Source organism: Leptidea sinapis, chromosome Z (genome assembly GCF_905404315.1).
Source record: "Leptidea sinapis chromosome Z, ilLepSina1.1, whole genome shotgun sequence".
NCBI classification, from domain to species: domain Eukaryota; kingdom Metazoa; phylum Arthropoda; class Insecta; order Lepidoptera; family Pieridae; genus Leptidea; species Leptidea sinapis.
In genome coordinates, this window is record NC_066312.1 from 6,947,725 (window position 1) to 6,973,386 (window position 25,662).

Below are 25,662 nucleotides of genomic sequence, written 5' to 3' on the forward strand. Positions count from 1 at the left end.
TGTTCGTTAGTCTCGCTATAACTCGAGAACAGCTGGACCGATTTAGCTGATTTTGCTCTTGAATTATTTGTGGAAGTCCAGAGAATGTTTAAAAGGTGAATAAATATGATAATGCTCGGAATTAAATAAAAAAAAAAAAAAACAATTTTATTCATCCTTTGATGTCGTCGTCAACCGTCGTTCAGAAATCAAATTGAAAGAATATTTTTAAATGAATAACTAAGTAGAATTTTCATACCTTTCCAACTTTCTTAGTACGTAAAATATAAACTTAATTGTAGCTCAACTAAAATTTGAAAATGAAATTTTTATGAATGATAAATCTTAATTTTTGTCATAAGAAATAAACATTTTTATAAGTTCTTAGTCATGTGTGTACAAGTCGCGGGTATCAGCTAGTACTGTATATAAAAAAAAAAATTTTTAAAGGATTGGTAGAATCACAGAGTAGGGTTGGATACTTGTTACCAACTCAGACACAGGCTGCAAAAAAACACATATACTTACCTATTAAGTATTATAAATAACAAGATTTTTTGTTATACTAGCTGTCCCGACAAACGCTGTTCTGCCGATAGAAAAAAATTATGTAAGTATTCGAGAATAATGTGGTCTTAAGACATCGGAATTTTGTAATCAGGGTTAATGAGTTAAAAATGAAACAAAAATATATTTCTGAATGATTTTATAATATTATGTAGCAATAAAATGATATGGATTAATATCGTATTTGCGTAAACAGCTTTTACATTCCCGCTTAATAATTGCCAAAATTTCAAGTTTTAAAAGTATATATTATGCTATCCAGAGATAAATATGCCTTCGCGGACTTTTCTGTAGACCTAAATTCAAATTCAAAAACACTTTATTCATGTAGGTCACGGAAATGACACTTATGAATGTAAAAAAAAATATAAAAATATTGTTTCTTATTGAATTTACCGCTACTTCGTAAAGGGTTGAGCTAATGAGAAGAAGTAGCAAGAAACTCATTGCCACTCTTTTCAGTAAAGATTTACATTTTAATTGTTTTACAAATCATTTCAATTACAATATATACAAAGTGACAAAATTACTCAAATGTCAAAAACCGAAAGGCTTACACGAGTAAGTCAAAAAAAGAAAAAAAAGTTAATTAATACTTATAACACAAGAGTTATTGAGTATAGTAGGTGCATCAATCCACACATACCGTAAATAAATAGAGGAATTATGTGAGCATTTCATAAAATATAATATATAATAACTTTAACCTATAGAAGATACACAATTCCATCTCAAAGGGTTAAGACAACGTTTTCATTAAAAGCTTCCAGACGGCTTATTTATTTCCGACACCTCAAACAAATATCTCCCTCGAGAACCACGGTGGATCTATCCATTGGTGGAAACAGCACGAAAATCGGTGCAGTAGTTTTTGAGTTTATCGCGAACAGACAGACAGACAGACGCGTCAGAGAACTGTGTTTAATAATATGTAGAGATTGGCAAACATGAAAGAACCCAATTATTCGTTACGTCGAGTAGAGGTCACCTAAGAACGGATCTTACGAAATATCATGCGCAGGGGGGTGCGGGGGTGTTAATTATGCATACAGGCACTTGACTTGTTGCTATTTGTTTTAAATAGCACAGCTCCAACCGATAGTTCTTTTAGGGTAAATTACATTCACAAGATTTACACTAACTAATAATGTATTTATTCTAATTTTTTGATCGCAATTTAAAATTATACGTATATATTATATAATTATAATTATACTAGTTTTTTTTTAAGAAAAAGGAGGACAAACAAGCGTAAGGTCATCTGGTGTTAAGTGATCACCGCCGCCCACATTCTCTTGCAACACCAGAGGAATCACAAGAGCGTTGCCGGACTTTAAGGAAGGTGTACGCGCTTTTCTTGAAGGTACCCATGTCGTATCGTCCCGGAAACACCGCACAAGGAAGCTCATTCCACAGCTTCGTAGTACGAGGAAGAAAGCACCTTGAAAACCGCACTGTGGAGGACCGCCACACATCCAGATGGTGGGGATGTATCCTAATTACAGATTTTTTGAAGAAACCATCGCGGGCGTCCACTTAATACTCTATAAAGTTTGATCACAATGTCATCAATGGTTTCGGAACGTATAGGGAACGAACATACACACATTGATTTAGAGTATAAACAATAATATCCGAACGACCGAGCCGGATTATTAAGAATGTACAAAACTTGAACAAAAAACAACTAATAGGACAACATCTAGATCCGAACCGGGGTCATCTGCTTTCCGGATCACCCAATGTCCCGTCTGAGCTATTATAGTCTTGTATATAGTGGCGAAATTTACCTTTGTATTTTAATGTATTGCACCTATTTCTCATTAAAACACGGATAAAACTACATTTTTTAAATTGACACATAGCTAGATCGATTTATCGCCCCCGAAATCCCCTGTACACTAAATAATAAGAAAATCATTGGAGCCGTTTCCGATATTCAGTTTATATATATACAAGAATTGCTCGTTTAAAGATATAAGATAACTGTAATTAATTTCAAACAAACGTTGAGTTTACCACTTTAGTATCCACGCCAAATTATCCAAATGCATAACCATAACAAGAAATTCATCACTAATGTTTACTGTCGAAAATGTAACGCTGCTTATTGCTCTAATTCGTTTCAAAATAATCTTTAAGTTAACCTTAATTGCAATTAACCCACAGAAATAACAAGGCTATTTACGTTGTTACAAGGCCACTTGCTTTCAAATTAAATTACAGTTTCACATAATATTTTGCGTACGGGGCAGACCTAATTGGTAATTGAAACATCATTTTAAAAAGTAGCATTTATTATAAATATAAGAACTCTTAATCAACTAATCTGAAAACCTGAAAACTATGCTTCGGATGTGTAAAATTATAGTAATCCATTCTACGTAGTACAATGTTAATTATACCAATGAAGCAATTAGATTAACTTTGTCATCATCCTTATTCAGTTTAAAAATTAAATTAAATTTAAACCCAAAACACTTTAACGTTCTGCTTATCGTACTCAACTGAATCTGATTTCCATTTTTCTTCTTCTTTCTCATTATAAATATTCGGTATTCTGTCTAAATAAGAAATTTCTTTGGAAGGAGATGGTGGGATTATACTTATGATGGGTATACCAATCTCTTGGAATGAATTCATTGATGAAAAGCCGCTTTCGTCTTCGATATAATTCGATAGTGATATAAAATCGCTCTTTGTATTTATAGATATTTTATCTGTTCTTACGTCTGGTTGATTTGGATAATCCTCGGTTTCAGTCTTTTTATTAAAATCGTTTGTATGATCTGAATTAATTGATATGTCTGATACTTTGAATAAATCCATCAGATCTTTTTCGGGTTCAACTGAAATTGTGATTTTGTAACCTGTCTCACAAACATTTGAGTCAATACTCTCTCCGGTTTTTAATAACTCTACAGACATGTTCTGCTTGCTTTCTTCTTCTTCGTTTGTTAAAGATCTTTCATTCCCATTGTCAGAATAAGCACACGCTAGATTTGGTATATTCGTGCTAAGAACTGTATTGGCAAGAGTGATCAATCGAGTCATTTCTTCACTTAATTTAGTGGCAGTTTCATTTTCAGGTACTAATGTCAAATGGGAATGATTCCTAAAAAAATTAAATAAAATTGGTCAAATCCTGTCTAAAACTTTAACATTAATTATAGTAGAATAATAAAATTTTAAACATATTTCGAATTGAACTGAAGGCAAAAAAATGAAACAATGAGTAACCATTAAACACTTACCAAATGTTGTTGCAATCATTGAATCCGTTCACGTTGCTAATTGATTTGCTGAATTTTCTCGTATTAATTTTCTTAGTAGGGCTCGAGTACTCCGGACCATTGTTAACATGAAGTACAGACCTTGAACGTGGCATGTCTGTTAAATTCAAAACTCTCGATGTCATCTTCGAAATAGCCCTTGATTTTACAATTGGCTCATTGTTTTGACATGATATGTGCTCTTGAACTCTGCTCAAAAATGTAACTAGTTGTTTAATTAAAGCAATATGCATTTGTCGGTTAGCTTCAGTCTGGAAATAAAAGTATGAATATATGTATTCATTAATAATAATTATACCAATATGACGTGAATAAAGAATATCGGAATCAAGGTCCACATAAAGCAAAGTATGTAGTATTTATCGCAAAAGCAGTTTAACATAATGCTTATCATGATATCAATCTTGTAAAATTCTAAAGTCAAAGTTATCGCAATGCTGAATGTATACTTCGCTTTTGCTTTTAAAACATAATATGTAATTTATCACTAATTTTAGGCATGGCAAGGAGCTTGCAATGGGCTTCCCGTTCTCTGGTATTATAAGAGGCTTGTCATATAACAGTGAAATCCACTGATACACCAATAATAAATTTAAATGCAACAACAGCCATGTAAGTACATGATCTCTTAGAATACCAGAAATTTTTTCAAGAACTTGAACAGCCCATAAGGAGAAAATACGCGAATTTCAATAGTTATGATCCATTCCCAGAATACCGTGGCTATATATGATAGTTGTACCTGTGCCAATTGCCACCTAAGTGTTTCCACCTCTAGATGTAAAGCGTTAACTTCGGTGACTTGTATATCATTCCCCTTCTTCATAGCTTTGTCAGGTGGCTTTACTATTTCTCCATTTTCCAACAAACCGCTGTTCTCAGAGAGTTGAGTACACTGCTCAACTCTGTCTGGAACCTGTAACAATTTTTGCTTTGAATTAGCCAACTAACGCAGTTTTCGTTATATTTTTTTTTATCACTCTTCATTTAAATTTAAACTCCAAGTGCATATTAGTACAATCATTAGAAACATCTTTTTTAGAATTCCATATCAAAACGGTAACCAATGTATGAATATCACTCTGCTGTCTCTGCTTCCGTTTGTCTGTCTCATTTATCGAAATAAATACACCGATGAAATTTTGGGTTTGTATAAGTTACTAGGTAAGTATCCATCCCTACTCGGTGGTATAAGTATTGCCACTGAATAAATTGTAACAAAGATGATAAAGAAATGAAAAAAATACATAATCTAAATTAAAAAAAATACAAGTCTAAAGTACATAGTACATCTTCCACGATCTGACTCTTTGAGTGACAGTGACTGACACACACTTGGCCAATTATTTACAGCAGTTAGCGAACTTATATTCGACAAGCTATATTTCCTGTTACTACTTACTTAGTTTCTAAATTCTTCTTTAAAACGGAAGAATTAACAGCCCTCGTGCTAAATTTATGTCCCACCAAAGCAAAACTCTATATTATTACTATTATGTAAAAACAAAGTACTTTACGCAGCTGTTTTAAACTGAAAAGGTCACTTAATTTTGAATTTGTTATCGAGGATGTTATTTGGGTAAGTGAGATCAGAGAATAAGCTAGGTGATCATCAATTATTATCTAAAGATATCGTAAAATGAGATGAGCGTTGGTAACAAACTGACAAAATACAAGTTCAATTGAATCGATTCAAGCAATGTAAGGGATAAGCAGAATTCACATTGTCTTGTCATGGCAAAACCCTGGGATCCATTGTGTCTGACAATGTCATGGTAGTCCCACGCATATGCAGGTGCTTATTGACCTGTATGCGTTGCAAAAACTTAATAAACATCCGTTATGAAACAGTTAGAACGAAGAATCAAATAACGTAAAGAAATATTTGGGTTAACGTTTGTATAACAGAACTATTCGCAGTACCGTGTTACTGTTTCCACGCTTAAAGGCGCGTATGTGCCTCGAAATAATTTTTATTCCTTCATCTTATTTTTAAACATATTCCTTTTTTCCTTAAGCATATCAAATGTTATAAATTATACATTTATAAAAACCTCCGTTTTATGAGTTATACTTTTGATTCGCTTAGTTAGTTATCTTTTTATATTTGTTAGTCAAACGTTACTGGCTTCTCCGAGCAGCAGTTTCTAAGTAGAAGTGGTTGATAGCCGCGTGTCGCTTGTAAGCCGCGTTCTGGCACTATACAGTAGACTACTGCAGCCAGACACCCAAGGGCGTATGGAACGCAAAAAATATATAACTTAATCCAATGCGCAGTGAATCAATAGCTTTTTATATATTTTTATATACATAGTGGGAATTGGTGAGGCCAGATATGCGTTGCCAGCCTTTAAGTAATTATAGTCTATTACATTCACCAGTCCAACATATTATAGTAAAACCATATACTAATGTAAATATCAAATCTATAATAACATTATCACGATAAATAGGTGACAAAAGTAGTTAGAAGCTGTGTGGTGAGGTCAGTCGATGGACAAACAATTTATTATTATTCAAGATTGTTTTTGTGTTATACTAGTGAACAAGGGCCGATTCGGTAATGGCACGCGCCGGCCGCTACCGCTGCACGCTACGTTCGGCTCATGCGTTGTGATTTACAGTGTTAATTTGTTTATGGGAGTGACAAAGGCCCATTCAATTAGATAACGGTACGATTACATTAATGCATAACTAATAAATAATGACTATACAATAAAAAAAAAGAAACAAATGCGGCAGACAGACAGCCGAATAAAACGTGTCCGAAAACTGGAAGAGATGTTATAAAAAAGTAAAGGGAAGAAGAGTAGTAGAAAATTGAAAATTTAACTGCATCTCTGAAACTCCTGAAAGTATTTTCATGTAGTTTTCATAGTTACAGAGACAGTTCATAACTTGCGTATTATATGAGAGAAAACGGAGAAAAATGACATAGTTAACTAGATTCCTAGTGTCAGTTACACGTATCAATCCCAGTATATCGTTTCACATGGCTCACGTTTCAGAAGCACCGACTTGGAACCACACCAAGGCTAATAGGGCAAAACGCCACCCATTAATACACTGGATAACAAGTCACACTCATGCAATACACTCTGTACTAAGAATTTCTGAAGAAGGAGACTCATATACGGCCATTTTCAATAACGTATCTCTTGTTGCGGATATATGCTATCACCGTTTACGGCCGTTCTAAATATTCAGTCTATCTCTTACTTGAGATAAAAATCGTTACTATCGTTGACTTTTCTGTCCTAATAAACTTATCGACGGTAACTCACCTTATCCGTACACGCTGACTGTCAGTAGGACGACGTATAGCTTACCAGCGACAGAAGTTTGTATGGAAATTGCAATTCACGCGTCCCAATATAAGGCTATAAGAATGACTTATCGGGTATATTGGGACGGCTTTAGATTATTGACAGCTAATTACTGACACTAGAAGGTAGTAATTTATCTCTATGTGTAGATAGTATATTGGGAACGGCCGTTAATGACAAGATCTTATCAATCCATAGATGTCATATTATAGTTATGTCGATAGGTTATTGAAATGTAAATAAGCGTAAAAGGATAGATTTGTATACCTCTAGTAAGTTAAAATAAGGATAGAAAGGTTTTTGAAAACGACCGATGAGTAAGTTATCATAAAATTTTACTATGAACACAATAAACGCCGTAGAAGATCTCAAGAGGTAAGATTCTTCCGCATTGACTGACGATTACCCGCATATCTGGACGACGATGGTGAGAAAGTGAGCAGAAATCATTAGAAATGAATGCGTCAATAGAACACTAGACAGTCTGCATAGCGTATAGAGGTCAATGATTATAAACGTATCATTTTCACTGATGTTACGAAATACTGAGTCATTGTAATGAGATTGTGGCGCGCCTGCGCGAGGCGTTTCATTCCTTTTTTATATCAGTTCCATTCACGCCAGACCCCCAACTGATTGTCGACTGATATATCGTTGCTTTCGATTTTAATGGTAGCCAAAATATTTGTCATGTGACAACCCGGAACAATAATAACTGAGTTAAAATGCTCCATACTTTTCAAAATCCTCTAAATAATAGAATATCTATTCTATGGAGTTTAAATCATCGATGCTGATCTGAATATTGAAGCGAAAACTTCTTTAGTCGCGTTGGACACCGTTTTTATAGGTTCGCGTCACCGACATGCTCATGACTGGCGGACTCGACAAATAAATAATTAAAAAAATAAATATAAATATACATTGTTAGACACATTTTGGATGTGTGAATTCTCGTGAGTTCGCGTCACCGAAATGCTTATAACATTATATCTGTAGCTATGCAGCTGCGGTATTTTGCAACATTAGTGTTTTGTATATCTTATAAATGAAATTCATTGGATTTAGTCAAAAGTTCAATGTACATATATGTAGTGTATTGTTGAAATAGTTGTTTGATTATTATATTGTTGAAAATAAATTAAAAATTTGAAATTTCTATACTAAAAGTTCTAAGTTTGCACTACTATCGGCAGTCTCTACAACGTTTCTAGTGTTTTAATCAGTCCCTATCGATCTACTTCAACGATCTATCAAAAATTTTTTCGCCTATAGCAAGCCCCCCCCCCCCCCCCCCCCCCTTCTAAAACTGCCAAAACACACCAATACCGAACAATAGAAATTAGTAAAGTGGATAGTAGGATGATAATAAGCAAGTTTTAAGCCAGCCACAAAACTAAGTCAAAAGTATCAAGTAGGCCATGTTGTGGAAACACAATATTGAACAACAGTGAGCTGTATGTTGAAGTGTGGGTGCGTCGAATGGCCGGGCAGTGCAACGAGGCGTTACAATGACATCCGGTGATGGCCTTCGGAAGTCGGCCCGGCCCTACCATCCCGTTCTAACAAGTGCTGCTTTTTGAACACTTCAGTTGATATACTCAAGGCCACATCTATAAGTTTAATAAATTTACGTAAAGCGAAAACTTAGTATCACTTTTTAAAAAAACTACGCGATCGTAATACAGTTAAAGTTTATACTTACAGAAAACAATTGTATAAAGCTATTATCCTAAACTAATAATATAAATATTTGTGTTTTTGTATGTATGTTTGTAATGTTTTCACACATTACTACTGGACCGATTTCAAAAAATTTTAACCATTAGAAAGCTGCATCTTCGCTGTGTGACATAGGCTGTATTACATTTTCAAAATTAGTTGGGATCCATTCATTCAAAAGATATATCGAATTTAAAAATGTCAATCTAAAGAAAATAATGCAATAATAACATAATAACTAAGTGAAATAAAAATTATGTTAACAAAAATAAATGTATAGTCCGACTTAGTACTTTCCACTAACACGAGATCGGTATCTACGCGAGTGACACCGCAGGGCATTGCTATCTTATATAATATGTCTTATAATAATTTATTAAATTAATTATTTACATACACATACACTACTGCTTGAATGACACCCTAATAAAGTTCAAACTAAAAAAACAGTTAAAAAAGAAATTAAATTATGGTCGAAAGTTCGACGTGGGCGAGTACTTAGTAGTAGATCCCTTTTGAAGAATGATGTCAGGAACAGGGTAGTAACGAATATAGAATTTATATATATATATATATATATATATATATATATATATTAAAAAAGAGAATAAAGGCCGCGACGATCAACCTTTGTGATTTTTTATAAAAGCTGAAAATTTATGCATTAAATTGCCTTTGCTACCATTGCTGAAAAGCCATCATGATGCATACTTTATAGACGGGAATTATTTTCACCAATGTTAGGGACGTAAACAGCGACACTTTCAGCTTTTATAATATAACGAAAATTTGATCACCGCAAGCAAAGGTTATTAAAATTAACAAAGTCAGAATGTTAGATGTCAAAATAATTTAAAATGTTAATGTACTCTGCACTGGTTAAATTCTCTTTGGTAGTCTGATCAAAATATGTCCTATAAGCACCAAGTAATTTATAAAGAATATGTCACTTCTACAGTTTATATTGTATACAATTTATTTGTCCTTGATAAATTCGCCATAAGATACACAGTGAAGCTATCGTGAAGGAAGTCGTGCACATATATTTGGGTTCTCACCAACTCCAGCAGATCAGCGTTGGACGTGGTCTAATGCACTAGCGATGAGAATAACACTCTATTTGTGGCCGGATCTTCACCATGTAAACGCTAAATTGTGGGGCGACTCAAAGCCTAGATGGCCTTCAGTTTTTTCGAAGGAATTTGGCTTTTCCTTTTACGTGATTGCAGGATCGGCCAAAACATTGCAGCGGCAATGCTGCCCTCACTGCAGCGAAGTGGATCTCTCGTCGATTACTGATGATATGTCTTTCCGCTATTCCATGGTTACTGTAGTCTGATCCCTACCCTTATGATAAAAATGATAAGGAAATAGCATCACTATAGAACACATAAATAGTCTTAGGCAAAAAAATATGCGCCATTTTAAGCCTGGGTTATGTTTAAAGATATATGTAAGTATTTTTTTCGTAGTTATTGCAATACTATAAATGCCAATAGATGCAAGATTAAAGTATTGCAACAAGGCAAATGTAAAAAAAACAGTTTAAGATGCTATATATAGACAATGTATGTGACAAAATATGTAAACTACTAAAGTCTTTAAAATATAGGTACAAAAGAAGTACACAGATAGCGGAATTAAAAACCATTAACTGAAACATGCGGGCATACAAGCGTTGAAACGGTCTAATTTATGCACGTTTTAAGTAAAGAATTGTGTAATTTTACTACACTGAGTCGAGCAACGGAAGACGTTTATTAGATGTGCTAGACAGGAGCGGCCAACCTTATGTGCGATACAATTCCTGCTAAAAACAACGTATCGTATACTTAGGTGAAGAGCTAACCTGCCATTTATGGCGCAGCTAACTTATAAAAGCTTGGATTTACCAGTGGGAGGATTCTTTGCACAGGATGCCGGCTGGACTATGGATACCACAACGGCGCCTATTTCTGCCGTGAAACAGTAATATGTAAGCATTTCTGTGTTTTGCTCTGAAGGGCGCTGTAGCTAGTGAATTTTCTAGAGAAATGAGACTTAACATCTTATGTCTCAAGAAAACGAGCGCAATTTTAGTGCCGCTCAGAATTTTTGGGTTTTTCAAGAATCCTGAGCGGCACTGCATTGTAACGGGCAGGGCGATTACCATAATCTGCTCGTCTTGTCGTAAAGTATGCATCAGTAATAATTACAATCCAGAAACTGAGAGTCTGACCTAATATAAGTATACCTAAGAAGTTATTACAATTGCGACTACGATCTACAATAGACATTAAATCAAAGCAAATATTGATTTCCTTGCTTATTTTGAAGACGATATTAAAAATTCTTCTAGATAGACATCCGCCGGGTTTCGATTTCTTATTTTGATTACAAATTGATAGAGCTTTCTTTCCATTCATTCGTATCTACGTGACAAATGGCAAGAATTTATAAAAACTGCTCTTAATTCAATCGAAAAGTTTGGAATTGGTTGTATTGAAATTCACTTTCTATAAAGCCTCCTTTAGTGTTGAACCGTTACACAAAAATAATGTATTTGCTATAATGAAGGTATTTTCACACTAATAGGTTAATTTCGGATTAGAAATCACCCATGAATATGCTATAAATAATATCAGAATGCACTGAGTACTTTCATATGTGCGTATTTAATGAAATTGGACTGCTACGCTCAGCTTTGTGACGCTCGTTCATATAATGTAATGTAATTAGTAGTAAATAATAGTAAAATCAATGAGGGGGCAAATGATGATTCAGCTCACTTTATGGGGAGTGGTGAGGTAACCACCCATGGACATCCGCAACAACAGGGGCCGCTTTGCCGGCCTATAAAGTATGCTGTTTTCTTGAAGGTCCCTAACGGCCGGTCCCAATATTCAGTCTATCTCTTACTTGCGATAAAAATTGTAACTATAGTTGACTTTTCTGTCCCAATAAACTTATCGACAGTAACTCGCCTTATGCGTACACGCTATCACATAGAAGTTTGTATGGAAATTGCAAGTCACGCGTCCCAATATAAGGCGATAAGAATGACTTATCGGGTATATTGGGACAGCTTCAGATTATTGACAGCTAATTACTGACAGTAAAAGGTAGTAATTTATCTCTATCTGGAGATAGTATATTGTGAACGGCCGGAAGTCGTATCGGTTCGGGAAAACAGCAGCCGGCAATTATTAATACCTTTATTCATTCACCTATACGTTACTCTACCTTATCAGCGCAGTATTTTCAAATAAATTCAATTATGTGACCCATGAATCAAAAATTTGCTATCACAAGTCATTATTGAGCGCGAAAGCTATGGATGATACATACAATAGGCTATATTATTTTGAGTTCCGAAGCAAAACGAGGACAGTCAACTCATAAAAAAGCAAGAAAATCGAACTGGAACTTTTATCAGCACTACGTTTTGTGTCCACTTTAATCAAGATTACAAAACGAATAAACTTTAACTGTAGTGTAGTCAATATTAGTAATGATGCTGCTTTTTCAGTTCGAAATATGATGTGATGAAAAATTATCTAAGCTAAAAGGACTTCATTCAAGGATTTTTTATTAATATACACACATTAACTTATATTTATTTTGACGTAAAATTAAAAATAAACACGAAAATGTTATTTGTGAAGACACTTTCATTTTTATAATATCAGTTAACTTTAGGATGGTGCTGGTGTTATGCAATAACTACAACACACAAATAAAATACAGATTTGAGTCAGATTGTAACATCGACACTAAAATATAAATAACAAAACAACTTTTACCAAGTCGGAATCATTTATCAAGATTGAAATCTATGAATAATTTCCAGATTTATTATATAAGATACTATTTGAAAAAACCCAACGAGACTTTTGTCAGTCACCAACACGAAATTAGTAAAATAAGTTAAGAATATTAATCTGTAATTAATACGTTATTCATTAATGACTTGACTACATTTGATATGGGAGAGGACTGATATTCAAATGGATGTATTTCGTGTTATTTTTGGTATAATATAAATATTACAAAAATATATTTTTGTTCTACCGCCATTATATAGGCAATGCAAACAATTCAGTCAACAATGAAATGTTTTTTTTTTACTGAACAAGCGGAGGACAAACGTGCGCACCTAGTGTTAAGTGATCACCACCGCCCCCATCTCTTGCAACACTAGAGGAATCACAGGAGCGTGGAAGATGTACGCGCTTTCTTTGGAGGTAGCCATGTTGTATCGTTCAGGAAACAAGGCACAAGGAAGCACATTCCATCCAAAGTTTTATTGTACGTGGAAGAAAGTTCCTGAAACTTCTCTGTGGAGGAACACCACACATCTAGATGACTGGGATGATATATTTGGTTTCACAACTTGATAATTAATAATCAAATTCAAAAATAAATAATTGCAACTAGCTACTGTAGATTTATATAAGACCTTAGCTCCTAATGTGGTCTGAAAACGTACGAAATTTAGGCGTATATAAGTTAAAAGCTCGACATTAATAGATTAAATAATTTAAAATAATGATAAATATTTGGTAGGTTAATATTCTCAAAGTGGCAATAGTTCTTACCGCACTTATTCGGGTGATATCGTAATCTATACTTATAATAATATAAAGCTGCCGTGTTTGTTTGTTTGTTTGAACGCGCTAATCTCTGGTACCGTGGTCCGATTTGAATGATTCTTTCAGTGTTGGGTAGTCCATTTATCGAGGAAGGCTATAGGCTATGTTTTTTTTTCAAAATAAGGGATCCGTAATAAAATTGCTATTTTGTAACACAAGGTGTAAAATCGAAAACCTATTTTTGCGTGCGCTGCAAAAACTATTGACAATAGAACAAAATGATGTACAGGCAATATTTTATTACTTATAAAACTATCGCGTGAATTATACTTTATATGGCAAAACAACGTTTGCCGGGTCAGCTATATCTGATATAAAACGGTTTCCAACAACAAAAAAGCAATAGTTCATCACGTGTCTATAAAAACTCGGTTAGTGATGAATCACTTTAGAGTTTACACGAAAGAAAATAAATTTAATAAACGGTAAATCTTTTGTAGATAGATCTAACCACGTGTCAACTTACTTAGAGCATCTGTTTCTATGGGACCTTTGATTTAATAAGTTAATACTAGCTGACCCGGCAAACGTAGTTTTGCCATATAAATTATTTTTAGTGTTTGACCGTTTTTCTACGACTTACTTTTTAAAGCCGACTACCACGAAAAAGCCTTTTCATTTTTCGGGTTAATATAATATAGCCTATAATACTCACAAAAATGTGGCTTTCTATTGGTAATAGAAATTTTAAAATAAGTTCAGGAGATCCAGAGATTTTCATCATTAGAAAGTATTTTCTTTTTCATCAATATTTTTATGTATATTATTATGCTACTCGGGAAAGAGATAAATCCAACAAATTAAAAAGCATGAATATCAGTCCAGCCGTTCTCCAGTTAAGTGTTCGAACAACTATATTGTGTAATTGTGTAATTTACATAAAATTAGAACTAAGAATTATTTAGATGGTCCCACTAATAGGTATTATAAACGCTATAGTTTGTAAGGATAGATAGGTACGAATGTATCGATGAAAAAGTTATAGGTAGGTGCTACTGCAACATACTCCTATACTATATGCAATTTACTATGTTTAACTATTTATTTCGGACAGACAGAATTAGAAACGCGTGAATAAGTCATATAGTCAATGAAATGCAACTTTTAATGGGAACTGCAGGCGATTGAAATTAATTACTTCCCCGCCCGCAATCGTACGACCGCCTGCATGCCCATCCCATTCGTCTGTCACCGGACCGCACCATAATATCGCGCACTCGATTGTTTTCATAACTATTCAAATATTTGTCCAAATGATATAGTGTAAGAGACAAAATATTGTATCTGCTTTAAACACCAGTTTATGACGTGATTAGCTCAGACGTACCATATTCCAAGTTGGTAGCTCGTTTACCAGATTCACTGCAATTATTGGAAGATCATTAGTTATATTAAGGATAAAATTAAAGTATAAGAATCAAAATATAGATATTGTAGATGTTTTTTCTATCACCTCAAGTTGATTACATAAATGGGTATTCTATTTATGCGAATACTTATATTATGTAGGCATATATGTTTGAATAAATATGTATTAAATGTTTTGAATAAAAATATCAAGTAAAGTGAAATTCAAATACCACTACGTTAATAACGTGGAATACAAGTAGATGGTATGGAAACCAGATTGTTACGATAAAACAACTTACAACTTCACTTGCTATGACATTATATAATTGTGTGATCTATGGATATAACACCAGCACGTTTGATTTGCGATCAATACCTTAGAGCTTACTAGCGTTAATATTCTAGGCCTCAGACTCATCTTATACTTTGGGCATCTGTCAGAATTGTTACTTTAATGAATACATGGCAAAAAAGTTTACGAACTGAATTGCAAAAAACACATGAGTAAACTTCTGTCTGCTTGTTTTTAAATAAAATATTTCAGTTACAAGCTTAGGAAATCGCAAAACTACAATCGTTTATTTTTTTTGAAACACAAATGTGTTATAAAATAAACAGTAATGATATCTTGAATTTTTGTCTTAAAGTCTCCTCGTAATATTACGTATACTAAAAACTATACATTTAAAATTAAATGCTAAGATAATTTATTCGTCTAGATACCTACCACACAGAGTGACATTCAAATCGCGAATCGCATTTCTTTTTTTAAATATGGTACAATGTAAAATCGTACAATAAAATGTATTATTTAATAACCTGTGTGTGGGTGGTCGCTCTAACTCAATCAGTGGTATCATTAATTTTTTATATTAATATTGTGTATTATGTAAATATGTATTTATTCGTTATTTTTAACCATACATAACTAGCATATTTATTATAAGAAATCTATAATACTTACTAGCTGACCCAGCACACGTTGTATGGCTGATATTAAAATCGCGATACAAAAGTAACTGTTGATCGTAGGTGGATGAAAATTTGAAGTTGTGTGTATTTTTTAATGCTGACTCACAATCAAACAAATTTAAAAAAAAATGTCAAAAAAATTAAAAAAAAAAATTGGTGTGGACAACCCTTAAACATTTAGGGGGATGAAAAATAGATGTTGTCCGATTCTCAGACCTACAAAATATGCACTCAAAATTTCATGAGAATCGGTCAAGCCGTTTCGGAGGAGTTCAAAGTTTAACACCATGACACGAGAATTTTATATATTAGACTAGATGACCCAGCAAACTTTGTATTGCCATCACAGTTAACAACTGTAGTTAATCTACCAACTATAGGTAGCTAAAATTAAGTTTTTTTTACCTCCTGAGAAAGTTAGAAAAATACAAAGATTCTAATCTATACTAATATTAAAAGCTGCAGTGTTTGTTTGTTTGTTTGTTTGAACGCGCTAATCTCTGGTACTACTGGTCCGATTTGAATGATTCTTTCAGTGTTGGGTAGTCCATTTATCGAGGAAGGCTATAGGCTATGTTTTTTTTTTTCAAAATTAGGGATCCGTAATAAAATTGCTATTTTGTAACACAAGGTGTAAAATCGAAAACCTATTATTGCGTGCGCTGCAAAAACTATTGACAATAGAACAAAATGATGTACAATATATATATAGGCAATATTTTATTACTTATAAAACTATCGCGTGAATTATACTTTATATGGCAAAACAACGTTTGCCGGGTCAGCTAGTTAGTTATTAATTTTAAACTATTCTTTCAATTTCATTTCTGAACGACACATCAAAGGAAATACAAAATTGTTGTTTTTATTTAATTCCAAACATTTTCATAATTTTTACACCTTTTAAACCTTCTCTGGACTTCCACAAATAATTCAAGACCAAAATTAGCCAAATCGGTCCAGCCGTTCCCGAGTTTTAGCGAGACTAACGAACAGCAATTCATTTTTATATAAATATAGATTTACATTTTGAAGAAATTTTTTCTATTAGCGGTAGCTGTATCTCTAAGCTCCAATATATAAATAGTTTCAAATTTGGTTTGTGCGTGAACTTCAATTACAACCTCGTGCACACGAATCACGATATGATAGACATAAAGGTCCTACCAAATGGGCTGCACAAGCAGCGGTTAATAGGACGCGCGTTTTTCATAAAGCGAGTAATTTATATTTCAAATTGTGATTGGTATTCAAGAATTGCTTGCTTTTAATACGTTTAGTGTGAGTTTGTCAACCATATCATATTTAGACTATCATGGCTCAAAAAAAACTAATGGAATGGTTTAATTTAGTATTTTTCCAATTGTAAAAACTTCTTCTCAAGAACGCGTGGATGTATATCAAATTGAAATTAATATCGAATCCTCACATCCCATTTCTAAAATTAGCCCAATCTAAAGATTCGTCCATTTAAGGCAATTTCCACCGCAGGTTATCAAATTTGAAAATGTATGAAATTTGACAAGATAGAAGTTCTCACAGTCAGCAGTAAAGAGAAACCAATGTGTGGTTAAAATAACACTGATTTCAATAGTATAATTTTAATATTAGTTAGTAGAAAGTAAGAATATTAGCCGTCTTAACATCAATTGTTTGTGTCATAGTTTACACTCCGCTAAATGTAATTTAGAAAGCATGTAAAAGATGTGCAGATGCGGTCAGTTACTTATTTTTTGCGACGTGTCCAAAGTATGGACATTTTAGCAGTTTAAGTAATATATAGCTCCCTTTACAAAGAATTGGTTTGGAGAGGATAATAAAGGAAAGAGTTTACTACGTACTCGTAGCAGGGTGTGAAGATCCCATAGTTATTGCTTAAGCATCTGTTATTCTAAAATTTCTCTTAAAGGTGTTTTGTAAAATTGTGTTCTTAGATTGATAAATTGCACAAGTGTTTGAGGCGTGGGAAACGGTTGGGGAACGGTGAGCGGTGGCAGGGATAGAAATGAGTATATATTGTGAGCACGAACACACTTCAGACACAGCTTCATAGAGGCACAGTTTATAGAAAACTTCATAGACATACGATTGTGAAACAAGCTTCTACCATCCGTTTAAGAGCAAATTCCTTCACGAGACAGGAAGAAAGAAAGTTGTTATTATTATAACGAGTTCCTGTATAGTATAGTCCGTCTCTCAATAGTGTTAATAGTGTCGATAGTATAGATTACGTTGCTACCGCCACATAGTTCCATTACCGATCTCTTGGCCTCACTTGTTTCATACAGTTATAGTTTGTTCAATTCGATCACCACGAGGCATACTCACTCGTGGCCAATTATCCTGTCTGTTTCAATAATATTTTCGAGTTAATTGCAGCTTTGTATCGACAGTTCAAACTCCCGCGCCTCAAAAAGCTGTCGTACAATTCGTCTGTCTATTCGAGCCATTAGAACAATGCAAATGACACGTCACGTGAACGCTGACGACGACGCGTTGGTGACGTCCAGTTACGCATTACAAGTACCGGATCCGATGTAAATAAAGCAACACCGACACGAACATCACACGTGACGAACATTTTTATAACCATAAAGACTGTTACGTAATTAGCAATACAGACGCTAGCAGGAACCTTTTGAATCAAAATAAAATTTGTGGATCTTCGATTTTTTATTTTCGTATGTCCAGAAGACGTCTATATATATATATATATATATATAACTTAATATATATAAATTACGTGACACGTTGTTTGTCCGCGATTGACTCCTAAACTAATGAACGGATTTTAATGGGGATTACTTCATGGAGTGCAGTTTAGTCCAACTTGAGAGATAGGGTAGTTTTTATTTCGATTTGGGACTCATAATAATTTTTATTTTCAATATTTGTTTTGTATGGACATATTTTCTATGAGAGAATTTAGTGATGCACGGTTTGACAGTTCCGCTGTGAAACAATTTCATTCTAACAACAGGGAGCATATTTACGAAATAATTTTTGAAGTTTTGAAATATAAAACAGTTGTTTTTTTACTATCTACAGAACAACGTCTGTCGGGGCAGCTAGTATATATATATATATAAAGTACGTTGTTTGGCCGGGATGGACTAAACTAATGAACGGATTTTAAAGGGGATTACTCCATGGAGTGCAGTTTAGTCCAACTTGAGAGATAGGATAGTTTTTATTTCGATTTGGGACCCATAATTATTTTTATATTCAATATTTCTTTTACATATTTTCTATGAGAGAATTCAGTGACGCACGGTTTGACAGTTCCGCTGTGAAACAGTTTCATTATAATAACAGGCTGCATTATTTACAAAATAATTCTTGATGTTTTGAAATATTATTGGCAAATTCCTATAAAACAGTATTTTTTATTATTATCTACAGAACAACGTCTGTCGGGTCAGCTAGTATATATATAAAAGACAGCTACACAATACACAATATGATCACACTATGCTTCCTGGAACACGGGCATTAAAGTTCTGATTAAGATAATTAAAAGCTTTAGATAGTCGAAAACTATAGGAAAAATATTGACGTTGTACAAAACTGTAAATTATTGTTCTTTATATCTGTTATAGCCGTAGATTCAACATCATAAATAAATATTATTTAAAAATTGTTTTAATAGTTGTGGCTATTAAAAAAACAGTATAAGCCACCACGTGAAATAGTTTCTAAATAATTTCGAATAAGAAATGTTTTAATCCGGTCAGTGAAGCTACGGTTTACAACCCACTTTCACATTTATTATGATAGAGTTTATGTGTATGTGAGAGAATCCTAGACTATTCAATTAGAGAAGGTTACTCTCACGGTTTCATATTGTAGGTATTACCTAATGAATTCATGCACCCCTATTTAGGACCAAAGTCGGTGTTGGGGACATTATATGAATACTTGTTCTACGACGTCCGCGTATTCAAAATAAGGAACTTGGGCTATTCGAGTACGTAAAGTCACAATTGTAGATTCGTAATTATGTGTAACCCATCCTATAACTTATACTGTAGCGCCTATTTTTGCCGTGAAGCAGTAATGTGTTTTAAAATTATTGTGTTTCGGTCTGAAGGGCGCCGACCGTCCTAGTGAAATTAGCGGGCAAATGAGGCTTAACATCTTATGTCTCAAGGTGACGAGCGCAATTGTAGTGCCGCTCAGAATTTTTGGGTATTTCAAAAATGCTGAGCGGTTCTGCATTGTAATGGGCAGGACGTACAAATTACCATCAACTCAAAGTCCTGTTCGTCTCGTTCCTTATTTTCATAAAATAAAAAAAAATATCAGGCCCAACCTTTCGGAGAGAATTTTCTTATATTGTTAGTCATTAATTTATAGAACAACAATTAGTATTATAATACACGAGATTTATTATTATTTAATTCCTCTTCGCATATTGCGTCAGACAATCCGACGAATATTTAAAAACCAGACTTATACAACAGATACGTTTTTGAAATGATAACTTCTTTAGGCGTACTAATCCTTACTTTATGGATCAATAACGTACAGATATAAGGATATATCATTCGCAGTCTGATATCGGAACAGCAACTGTACTTAAAGACAGTGTAAGCGCATTTTTCTCCTTAGTCGTACGTCAAGTGTCACTGTCCGAATCAAATCTGAACTGAATAAAATAATGATTTACATTGCTACTTATTGACCAAGAATATTCTAAGCAACTGGAGTAAATGCGGCAATGTATAAATATAGCAGTCGAACCTTATTATGGTGTAATTTGTGGCATGTTCCATATTTCGACTTGGTTTTTATCAGACGTGAATTGTCTATATGTAAAGAACGTCATTGTTATTGATATAGCAAGAGACTATAGACTAACAATATCTTAATATATATAAATTACGTGACACGTTGTTTGTCCGCGATGGACTCCTAAACTAATGAACGGATTTTAATGGGGATTACTTCATGGAGTGCAGTTTGGTCCAACTTGAGAGACAGGATAGTTTTTATTTCGATCTGAGGCCCATAATTTATTTTTATTTTCAATATTTGTTCTGCATGGATTTTTTTTCTATGAGAGAATTTAGTGACGCACGGTTTGACAGTTCCGATGTGAAACAATTTATCTACAGAACAACGTCTGTCGAGTCAGCTAGTATCTTATAAATATACTTATAGAGCTAATGTCACTCTGTTGTTTTGTTTCATCCAACTGTAAACTTTTCCAAGCTAATTGCTTGCAGTTGCACGAAAGAAACAAGTATTTTCGTGGAGACGGTTCCTAAACTATACATCATATCCTTTGCCCCAGATGGCGGCACACTACGTCAGCTTTTATACAGTTCAAAAAAAAATTCGTGAACATATTCGCAGAACCATTTTTAAATAGCGTTTTCGCACTATCTCAGCTTTTCATAGCTTTTATATTACATACAAGTGCGGAACCGACAAACTTTGTACCAAAACCTTCTCTGACACACGCTTCATCGAATGGTATAAATATTATTCCGATCGGTTCAATAGTTTTCACAGTATAACCGAAGGAAAGATCCGGGTCTCCATTTATAAGTATAAAAGGATATAGATTAAAGCTGTAATATTATAGTAATAATTCGTATTCTTATAGTAATAATATTATGTTTGTAACTACTAACATTATTAGTGAATGTTTTAGAGTCCTTTCTACAAAACATGTACTTAATATGTTGGTGTTAAAGGAATAGAACTGTATTTTTTTATGAAATTAAGAGACAGGACGAGCAGGACATTCATCATCATCAGCCGGAAGACGTCCACTGCTGGACAAAGGCCTCTCCCAAAGATTTCCACGACGGTCGTTCCTGACAGACTTCATCCAACGTATTCCGGCGATTTTGACCAGATCGTCGGTCCATCTTGTGGGGGCCTACCAACACTACATTAAGCAGGACGTTAAGTTGATGGTATTGATACGCCCTGCCCATTACAATGCAGCATGCTTGAAAAACACAAAAATTTTGAGCGGCAATACAATAGCGCACGTCACCTCGAGACTCATAAGTCTCATTTGCCCAGTAATTTCACTAGCTACGGCGCCCTTCAGACTTAAACATAATAATGCTTACACATTACTGCTTCACGGCAGAAATAGGCCATGTTGTTGTACCTATAATCTAGTCGGCATCCTGGGCAAAGGAGCGTCCCACTGGTAAAAATGTATCCGCGGTCGTCAATTTATAAGAGTTAAAGACAAAAGTCTAAAGATGTCTTAAGATATTTTCTGGTGCAAACGACCGGTTCTAGACAGTGAAACATCCTTTCAAACTAAACTGTATTGATCCGCAACTTTTTATTGCAGCAAACTAGCCGGTTTTTTCGAAGAGAAGATCAATTATAATGTGAATTTTATCTGATGTCAGGGACCAGTTTCAACTAGGTGACCTTGATCAAACAATCCGAAGATAAAAATGGATACTTTTTTGCTTCACACTGGAAAGCTACTTTATATGAACAAGTAATCGCATAGAAGTTGTAATTTAAACATCTATATTTATAAAAATGAATTGCTGTTCGTTAGTATCGAAAACTCGAGACCGGTTGGACCGATTTGGAAAATTTAGGTCTTGAATTATTTGTGGAAGTCCAGAGAAGGTTTAAAAGGTGAATAAATAGGAAAATGCTGCTAAATTAAATAAAAACAACAAATTTGTTTTTCCTTTGATGTGTCCATACATAATTTCTATGAGAGAATTTATTGACGCACGGTTTGACAGTTCTGCTGTGAAACAATTTCATTACGACAGCATGGTGCATATTTTACTAAGTAATTTTTGATGTTATGAAATATTATTGATAAATACATATAAAAACATTATTTTATACAGAACAACGTCTGTCGGATCAACAAGTACTTTATAATATACTAGCTGACTCGACAGGCGTTGTTCTGTTGATGATAAACAATACTGTTTTTTTTTTATGAATATGTCAATAATATTTCATAACATCAAGAATTATTTTATAAAACATACTCCCTGTTGTTATAATGAAATTGTTTTACGGCAGAACCATCAAACCGTGCACCAATAAATTTTCTCATAGAAAGAATGTACATACAAAACAAATATAGAAAATAAAATAATTATAGGTCCCAAATCGAAATAAAAACTATCCAATCTCTCAAGTTGGACCAAACTGCACTCCATGAAGTAATCCCCATTAAAATCCGTTCATTAGCTTAAGAGTCTATCACGGACAAACAACGTGTCACGTAATTTATATATATTAAGATTTATACGTGATGTGAAATCTTTGGATCACTTTTTAGGAAGCTAAAACGAATAAGAATAATTACGTATTGCAAATTAATAAATAAAATTATAAAACTCAATCACTTCAAAACAAAAACTCCATCATCATCAACAGCCGGAAGACGTCCACCTCTGGACAAAGGCCTCCCCCAAAGATTTCCACGACGATCGGTCCTGCGCTGCCCTCTTCTTGACCAGATTGTCGGTCCATATTGGGGCCTACCAACACTGCGTCTTCCGGTACGTAAAATATATATAATATACTTAATCACTGCTTACGTTGCTATAAAACAAGAGTCGCAATATCAGACAAATGCATAAACTTAGTACTAATAAACGGAGAGCCTGATTGATACTATGTTATGTTTGATTAACATTTATACCATAAGATGCATGTGTTTTGGAGAAGGATTTAGTACAAAATACGTTGATGATTACCTATCCACAACCTATAGTTCATTGGCATACAAATCCCTATATATTCGCAATACAAATTATTCAGTAAATGACATTTCATTACATATGACAATTCAGACAATGAGAGTGCGCGAAAAGCAAGAATAAAAAATCTTAGTTTTATTGAAGAATAAAATATCTCACTTAACGGTATATATTTTTCTTCTAATTTTATGAGGTTGCTAGTAACCTCAAGCAATCCCGAACTTCAGCCACGGGATGGTATAAACACAAAAACACTATATCTGCATCTAGAGTGATAATTTGTAGTATATTTACGTATGATCTATATGTAGTCTCAAACTCTTGTTGATGTTCTTGCAAAACTTGTATAAGATTTATTCTGCAGAAATCCGACAGGACATTCATACAGACCAACAGATAAAAAATCAGTAAAATACTTTTATTATTAGAACAATATTAAACTAACTCTTTTAACTCTGTTCCGACTTTAGTATGTGTATAGATATACTGTCGTATTATTTACCTTTGGACACATATCTCCATACAAATATATACCTTATATTTTAAATTAATTTGGTGACAATATCTTAACCATTTTCGAATGAATAAATGAATGACGTGAATAGGAAAAAGATCTAAAAGTATAATCATCCAATCTTCAACATTATTGAGATATCAATCAATTTTTTTGGATTTTAATACATAGTACTTATGAACATGTTACCAAATATGATATAGCACTTTGCTATGTATGTCACGATCATACACGAGGCCATGCGTTTAATAAATGATGATTTAAGCTGAGTTATATTGTGGAGTTTTTATTGCAATTTCATTAAAGTATAAATTATATTATGATGTTTGCGCATACTAGTCGTTCTACATGTGTATGTAGTTGATATGCTCTATTACTGACTACTACGTCCTAACTGAATTTGATATTATTAAGCCAGTGTGAGGTTCATTTGCACAGGATGCCGGCTAGATTATAGGTACAACAAGGGCGCTTATTCCTGCCGTGAAGCAGTAATGTGTAGATATTGTTGTGTTTCGGTCTGAAGGGCCCCGTAGCTAGTGAAATTACTGGGCAAATGAGACTTAACATCTTACGTCTGACGATGACAAGCGTAATTGTAGTGCCGCTCAGGGTCATTTTTGGGTTTTTCAAGAATCCTGAACAGCAAATTGTTACAAATCTACATTGGCTGTGATTTTTACTTATTTTTACATTATTTCAATTTACTTTCTCAATTTTTTAAGTAATACCTGTTTTGGCGCGTTAGGAACTTATCAGACTGAAATTTATCGATGCGCGCGCACACCGTCACGCAAATTCAACACCCTGACGTTAGCCGGTCAACTCGTCAACCATTTGTATCATACTTCAGCTACCAAGCCTCTTGTAACCGACATATTTACTGAACCACCAGCAATGGATGAGAATTAAAAATTTCAATGTATATACAAGTGTTAAAATAAAAAAATATTCTCTCTAATTGTATATAAAAATAATTTAATTATACGTATACTTAACACTTTAACATTTAATATTTTTCAAAGTGTAATATTTGCGTTTGCAATAGTTATCTTCCGGATTTTAATATCTATATATATATAATATATATAAATCGAATTGCTGTTCGATAGTCTCGCTAAAACTCGAGAACGGCTGGACCGATTTGGCTAATTTTGGTCTTAAATTAATTGTGGAAGTACAGAGAAGGTTTAAAAGGTGAATAAATATGAAAATGCTCGGAATTAAATAAAAACAAAAATTTTATTATTCCTTTGATGTACCCCCGTCGTTCAGAAATCAAATTGAAAGAATAGTTTAAAATGAATAACTAATTAGAATTTTTATATCTTTCCTTCTCTCAGGAGGTAAAAAAGAAACTTAATTTTAGCTTATTATAGTTGGTACATTACTTACAGTTGTTAACTATCTATCAGATTATTTTTATATAAATTGATAAAATATGGCGATATCTTCATTTAAAATAAAGTTAATAAAGTTTTAAGATATAAAGTTCTACGCGCTTAGTCATGTGTTTAAGCGAACGAAGTCGCGGGTAACAGCTAGTCTTTAATATATGTGTCATTAGACCCGCAATAGGGTTGCAAGATGACA

At 33.7% G+C, this 25,662-nt stretch overlaps 1 protein-coding gene across 1 annotated transcript in view; it reads right to left on the reverse strand.

Annotated features, from left to right (window-relative positions):
• Window positions 1-2,825: 2,825 nt before the first annotated feature.
• The window catches only part of LOC126978291 (uncharacterized), a 38,614-nt gene continuing 15,777 nt past the window's right edge, over window positions 2,826-25,662 (reverse strand). Inside the window, exons 2-4 of the mRNA XM_050827041.1 lie at window positions 4,582-4,755; window positions 3,801-4,090; window positions 2,826-3,661 (exon numbers count right to left, since the gene is read on the reverse strand). Of these exons, the coding sequence (XP_050682998.1) occupies window positions 3,013-3,661; window positions 3,801-4,090; window positions 4,582-4,755 (1,113 nt within the window). The 3' untranslated portion in view covers window positions 2,826-3,012. The remainder of the gene's footprint in view (window positions 3,662-3,800; window positions 4,091-4,581; window positions 4,756-25,662) is intronic.